Raw genomic sequence first — 7,459 nt, 5'->3', positions numbered from 1 at the left:
TGCTGCTTCCCAGCATTTCGGATCTCTCCAAGGTGGGATCAAACTTGCTGATGCTTGGTAAGCAATTCATTTCATTTTACATTGTTACATCATCATGACCCAATTTTTGTAAATTCAGTCTAGACTGTGTGATTGGTAAATTTTCAACTGCCAAGTAGCAGCACATTTTCATTTAATTTCTGAGTTTATTATGTTTCATGTATCAACCATACACAGTTTCTAGAAGACAATTACTCATTTGCTCGGTGTAGCAAAGGGTCAAAACACCTAGCAACAAGATCAACCACTCCTTCCTTATTAAAATATCATGTTTTTTGTCAGCTCCTTTCTCAGAGTATCTCTTGGCATCTGACTAAATCTGTTTGAAGCTGCGACTCATTTGCAGGGATTTGTAGGCTAAGATAGTAGCTCTCTGGGAGGACTAAGATTCTTTGAGAAAACAGATCCAGGATTCCAAAATCTAAAAGAGGTCGACTGGATTGTAGTTTGATAACTGGGGATTCTTCAAAACTCCGTTGGATATTTCTGAAACCTTTATTAAATTAGTGATTAGCATGTCGATGCTTTTTTTGGCCATTGGGAAAGGAAAAATCATCCATATTTACATCCAGTTTGTTGTTGATCAAGGCTTATTTCTCTGGACTAATCTAAACTGATTAATTATGTTATTGAATGTGGATGCAAATTTACAACAAAATAAATATTTGCATTTTTGTTTCCTATCTTTATTGGAAATCAAGAAATTAATTTATGTTTAAGTAAAAACGGTAACAAAGTTTTTACATAAACCAGCTACCTCACAGCGCCCACTGGTGTTCCAGTAAATGAAGGTGCAACACTGGTATATTGTAAATATTTAACAACTGTAAGGAAGCAGATGTTTACAAAAATCATTTTGTTCATTTCTACAAATATAATCTGTTTCATAAAGTCCCAGGTTTCCTCCATGCTTCTAAGGTAATACTGGTCTAATCTGAGCTGGATAATCCCTTCTGTTCAAGTTTCTCCTGGATTTTATCAGCAGTTAGGTTGAGTTGACAGTCCCTCAGAGCTGCTATCAGCTCCTTTGTTTGGACCTCAGGTCCTCTAATCTTCCTCCACTCCTTCAGCAGCTCCATGGCGGTCTCCTCCAGATCGGTGGGCTGCCGTGTGGCGATGGAGTCCAGCTTGGTCTCCCCCAGTCGTAGTTTGCGGCCTAGTTTGCGCCAGTTCCTCCCCAGATTGTCTCTGATCACCTCCGTGGCGATGTCCAGTTTGTCTTGAGGGACAAGAATAATATTAATGCCAATATTGATTAATTGTTGACTACAGTATACTCCAACTGCTGTATTATGGGTAAAAGTAGGTTTATAACTTTGAACAACCAATTCAGAAGACACATTAAAGCTCTGTAGTTGATTTTACACAAACTATTTAAGAGATACATTAATATGACAGTAACACCGATGTATTGTTATTTTTTTCCTTCCTTTGATGTAATGTTACTACAAATTCCTTCCCAGTTTATGTCTTTATATTTCCACATTTTACTCCAATGGAAAGCAATACTTACACTACAACTACAAGTTGTGCCCAAGCCAATTTGCGAGTGTAATAATGATTATTTTCTCTAATTAAATCCAGTGTTTTTGTTGCCACCCAACCAAACATGTACTGTGTTCAGATCCGATACTGACACCCTTCCTGTGTGATTCAACCCAACCTGGACAGATTTTCTTGGTTCTGAGAACAATTTTCTTTAGATCATCACAGTGGATTAAAACACAGTTTTATAGTTGTAATGTAATCTGTCTTGAGACACACTGACAGACATGTCATAGTCTGGCACATATAAAGGGTCTTACGTTGAATTTAACAACATTAACTTGGTGTTAACACGACTTCAGTAAGGAAATCCCAGCAAGGTTCCTTAAAGTTCCAGTTTGGTAATTTTTTCCAGATAACAGAATATCAAGTTTTTATTCCTGCTATGTCATTCTGTGGTAAAAAATAAATAAATAAATAATTCATATACTGGACAATAAAGTCAGCCACATGAAAAAGGTTCATGATTTTTGCTTTAACTTAAAGACATTTTCTGATAAATGATGTTTCGCAGCCCAGCTACCCATCAGCGCCCTCTGGTGTTTCAATAAATGAAGGTGCAAAACAGGTGTTCTATCAGGATGTATGCATGTCATACATCCTGACATGCAGTCAGGATGTATGACAGAATACATCCTGACTGCATGTATGCCGTCAGGATAGCATACATGCAGTGAGTACGCATGCCCGCGCATGCGCATTAAGAAGACCGACCGTCAGTGGAGTTGTCAGTTCAGCATACGCAACAAGTTATGACGAAAATAAGTCATTAAATTGTTTATAATATGATATAATGTGATAATTAGATAGATATACATGCGTTGTCGTGGTTTCAAAGTGTATTTAAAGCAGGTCTGGCTGCAGCTGCAGTCAACTACAACACAAGCCCGTGTAAAACTCATTAACCTACTTAACCGCTAAGTCAGGATGCCATACAGCTGTTAATAACAAAGTGTATGATAATATACGTCATAATTCTATGTTGCTGGTTAAATAAAATCATATGGTAATGACAGCGTATACATGTCTGAGGTAAGTGCATGACTATCTGACAACGTATGCTGATCTGACAGAACACCGGCCCTGACCAGGACAGAAAGTGAAACCGCGCTCTCCAAGTGTCTTTACCTCTCTCGGTGTCGCTCAAGCCGTATTTGGGGTCTTCTTGCTGGACCTCCCAGTTGCTTAGCTTCTCGGATAGATCATCTCGCTGGACCTGCCGCAGAAGCTGACATAGATAGTTTGCTTTGTCTTTTCCTAGTTGGCCTCTTTCCGTCAGAATCTCAAACAATTGGTGTCCTGTTTTGATCCTTTCCAACTTTTGTTTCCCAATGTGGTCTCGAACTAGAAACTTGAGTTGTTCTAAGTTTTCCTCTTTGAGCATATTTGAAATGCCCAGCAGAACGGAGTTAAAACTTGAAGCGCTCATGTCTCCGCCGCCGCCTGGAGCTCCTGACCGAGGTCGTTTCCTTTCACTTCCGCCTGGTGGTTGTTTCGGGTTCAGGGATGGGCGTTCCTCTCCAATCTGGAGCCTTTTCTGCCTCCTCATGCTGACTTTTTTTTTTTTTGGAGGCATTTTAAGTAATTTAGTCAATGTTTTGCCTCTTATAGAGAGGATTTAACCTTTTTTTCCCCTGTTTATATGTCTGAATAAGGAAACAATGAGGTAAGCTCTTCAAAGTCACATCTATTACCTGAATATGCTTGTCTTAAAACAGTATCTTCCCTGAAAATAGAAAACTTTTTACCATCTACAGCAGTGGTCCCCAAACTTTTTATTACCGTGGATTGGTCAAGACTTGGAAATTTTGCTGCTTGAGTTTTAACTCAAATCAAGTTAAAACAACATTTTAAATCAAGTTTTAACTTTTCATCTCCTCAGTTGGTTTGGTCACATGAGCAGACTAACAGAATCTTCTAAGAATACTTTGAATGGCATGTATAACAGCAGGTAAATAGTGGAGAAACCAAAGACAACTCTGTCTCAACTGTTTGCTGAAAGAACATGGAAGATGGCAGAAATACTTTAGCAGGAAGCATCCATCCTCATTATTCATCAGTTTGAACCTCTGAACTCATGAAGGTGTTACTGCGTTCCTCTGGCAACTAAGAACATCTATTAGACGTCATTCATTGACAGTGCAATAATTATTCTTAACCAAACTAAATAAATAATATTTACCTATAACGTGCTAAGTGTTTTGCTCTATTCACAAATTGTTGATAATCAATCAATCAATCAATCAATCAATCAATCAATCAATCAATCAATCAATCAATCGTATCTTTATTCCAGACACAAAAAGGTCTATATAAAAAGGTAAAATCAAGCAAAATAAGAGAAAAATAATAAAAATAAACATGACATGATATTATTCACCGAGTCACAAATAAATGACTCGGTGTCATTGGCGTCAGCCAATGATTCCATAATCTTGAAGAGAATCTCACAGTAGTAAAAGCAGGATTTACTAAAATTGCAATTATATTATTGCATGACACAGATAATCTACACATGCATTTATACATAAGATTCCTGAGCACAGCTGCACATGTGGGAACAGCATTATATACAAACATGTGGCTAGCACTACTCCATCTAGGCACTTTGAGTAGTAGCCTCATGCCATCATTGTATGNGCATGACTATCTGACAACGTATGCTGATCTGACAGAACACCGGCCCTGACCAGGACAGAAAGTGAAACCGCGCTCTCCAAGTGTTTTTACCTCTCTCGTTGTCGCTCAAGCCGTATTTGGGGTCTTCTTGCTGGACCTCCCAGTTGCTTAGCTTCTCGGATAGATCATCTCGCTGGACCTGCCGCAGAAGCTGACATAGATAGTTTGCTTTGTCTTTTCCTAGTTGGCCTCTTTCCGTCAGAATCTCAAACAATTGGTGTCCTGTTTTGATCCTTTCCAACTTTTGTTTCCCAATGTGGTCTCGAACTAGAAACTTGAGTTGTTCTAAGTTTTCCTCTTTGAGCATATTTGAAATGCCCAGCAGAACGGAGTTAAAACTTGAAGCGCTCATGTCTCCGCCGCCGCCTGGAGCTCCTGACCGAGGTCGTTTCCTTTCACTTCCGCCTGGTGGTTGTTTCGGGTTCAGGGATGGGCGTTCCTCTCCAATCTGGAGCCTTTTCTGCCTCCTCATGCTGACTTTTTTTTTTTTTGGAGGCATTTTAAGTAATTTAGTCAATGTTTTGCCTCTTATAGAGAAGATTTAACCTTTTTTTTCCCTGTTTATATGTCTGAATAAGGAAACAATGAGGTAAGCTCTTCAAAGTCACATCTATTACCTGAATATGCTTGTCTTAAAACAGTATCTTCCCTGAAAATAGAAAACTTTTTACCATCTACAGCAGTGGTCCCCAAACTTTTTATTACCGCGGATTGGTCAAGACTTGGAAATTTTGCTGCTTGAGTTTTAACGCAAATCAAGTTAAAACAACATTTTAAATCAAGTTTTAACTTTTCATCTCCTCAGTTGGTTTGGTCACATGAGCAGACTAACAGAATCTTCTAAGAATACTTTGAATGGCAGGTATAACAGCAGGTAAATAGTGGAGAAACCAAAAGACAACTCTGTCTCAACTGTTTGCTGAAAGAACATGGAAGATGGCAGGAATACTTTAGCAGGGAGCATCCATCCTCATTATTCATCAGTTTGAACCTCTGAACTCATGAAGGTGTTACTGCGTTCCTCTGGCAACTAAGAACATCTCTTAGACATCATTCATTGACAGTGCAATAATTATTCTTAACCAAACTAAATAAATAATATTTACCTATAACGTGCTAAGTGTTTTGCTTTATTCACAAATTGTTGATAATCAATCAATCAATCAATCAATCAATCATATCTTTATTCCAGACACAAAAAGGTCTATATAAAAAGGTAAAATCAAGCAAAATAAGAGAAAAATAAAAATAAACATGACTGAGTCACAAATAAATGATGACGCCAATGATTCCATAATCTTGAAGAGAATCTCACAGTCTAAAAGCAGGATTTACTAAAATTGCAATTATATTATTGCATGACACAGATAGTCTACACATGCATTTATACATAAGATTCCTGAGCACAGCTGCACATGTGGGAACAGCATTATATACAAACATGTGGCTAGCACTACTCCATCTAGGCACTTTGAGTAGTAGCCTCATGCCATCATTGTATGCCACGTAAAGTTTCTGCAGGCTACTTTTTTTTGTATCGTCACCACAGATGGGCCTTGTAATAATGTGATTCATGAATATGATTTATCGTTTTAGAGTCAAAGGAAAATTTCCTTGTTGATAGATTAAATAGTTTAATCTTATTTTTTTTATATATATAAGACTCTACAACAAAAAGTCTCAATAATATACATTGCACTGTAAAAACAAAAAAATTAATTTTTGCTTATATCTGTTTAACAACCTGGGTTGTTATTCTTCTGTACCTAATTCATTTGTTTGTTATTGACTTTTGTTCAATTAAATTTCTTACATGTTTTTCATGTCTCATTTCTTTTGTTCCTCCTATAATTGATGAAGATATAGATATTATTCATAATGTATTAAAGTATTGTCATTTAATTAGCTCTACATCCTTAAGAAAATGAAAAAATAAAAAATTATGTTGTTTTATAATGCCAGTAATGCCAGAATTAAATAATAAAGACATTGTTAAACTTAAGTCTAAGTTATTGAACTGGTTATTTTTTGTTTTATTTTGTAAGGTGCCTGGGAAGGCACTTTCTGTGATCTACACCACATAAACTGACTTGATGACATTTGTTAAACAAAGTGAATAAACTGATTGACAATCAATGCTTTGTTAACCATCCTGATTTTTGTCTCGGAATCTTAGATCCACATTTTCTTTCATGGATTTCAAATAATTTTTTTTGAAAACTTTTTTCAATAATGGCACAATGATGAGCTTTGATTAGATATTGCCGTAAATAAGATGTTTGACTAATTATTTTTCTTGATGTTGGCATTTTTCTTAAATGTTCGAGTTTTAAAAGGAAAACTGCCAAATAATGCAGTGACTCCTTGAGTCCTCCTACCTGAAAGAGAAATTAAGTTTTTCACAAAATACCAGCAGTGTTGAGTCATCAGGGCTGAACAGAATGTACAGCGATCATTCATTTCATTCTTTCCCTAGAACAGAAGATGTAAACACATTTCTTTAGGTTCAGTCCTTTATACCAGCACTGAACGGCTCATTGAAAACATTTAGATGTGACCAGGTGATTGAACCATGAAAATCCTAGTAAAAAAAAAAAGTATACTTTAGTATATTAAATTTTAACATACTTTGATTTATGTACTTAAACTGTACTATTTTGGAACAACTTTTTTTGTGTTTAGTATACTTTAATAGTATCTAAATAGTATTAATTTACAACTTTTAGTATACTTAGTATACTTCAACGTACTTTTTTGGAACAACTTCAAGTTGTACTTAGTATACTTTAAGTATACTTTTTTATGTAGTATTCAAGAGCTTGATTAGGATATTTTGAGTGTACCAATTCTGTCATAGAATTATATTAAAAATATACTTTTAATATACTTCAAATATACTACTAAAATATTAGTAATGTATTTAAATTATACTTAAATTTTATTTTTGATTTACTGCTATTGCTAATAAAGTACAATTTTAATTACGCATAAGTCTTCTTTATTCCTACTTTGTACATTACATGCATAACTACAGTGCAGTACTTGCATTGTTTTAGGCTACAATTATATGGAAAGATTAATTACATAAGATATTCAAGGTAATTCAAATATTTTGTTTAATTACCGATATTTTAAAATTGTCCAATTTTACTCACAACTTTGAGCTTTACATAAATTATCAGTTTACACGTCAAAA

At 35.7% G+C, this 7,459-nt stretch overlaps 1 protein-coding gene across 2 annotated transcripts; it reads right to left on the bottom strand.

Annotated features, from left to right (window-relative positions):
• Window positions 1–520: 520 nt before the first annotated feature.
• Window positions 521–4,715, bottom strand: fadd (Fas (tnfrsf6)-associated via death domain). 2 transcript variants are annotated; one of them, XM_007570739.2, is made up of 2 exons: window positions 4,315–4,715; window positions 521–1,258 (listed from the first exon to the last, which is right to left on the bottom strand). In XM_007570739.2, exons 1-2 carry the CDS (start codon window positions 4,613–4,615, stop codon window positions 969–971), a joined length of 591 nt encoding a protein of 196 aa, XP_007570801.1. In that variant the 5' UTR covers window positions 4,616–4,715; the 3' UTR covers window positions 521–968. The 2 variants fall into 2 exon arrangements, with proteins under 2 accessions (XP_007570801.1, XP_007570802.2); XM_007570740.2 differs by lacking the exon at window positions 4,315–4,715 and adding an exon at window positions 2,713–3,148.
• Window positions 4,716–7,459: the final 2,744 nt, after the last annotated feature.

The sequence above is a fragment of the Poecilia formosa genome, unplaced genomic scaffold (genome assembly GCF_000485575.1).
Source record: "Poecilia formosa unplaced genomic scaffold, Poecilia_formosa-5.1.2 Scaffold267, whole genome shotgun sequence".
Taxonomy (NCBI): domain Eukaryota; kingdom Metazoa; phylum Chordata; class Actinopteri; order Cyprinodontiformes; family Poeciliidae; genus Poecilia; species Poecilia formosa.
This window is presented reverse-complemented; position numbering and strand designations above follow the sequence as displayed.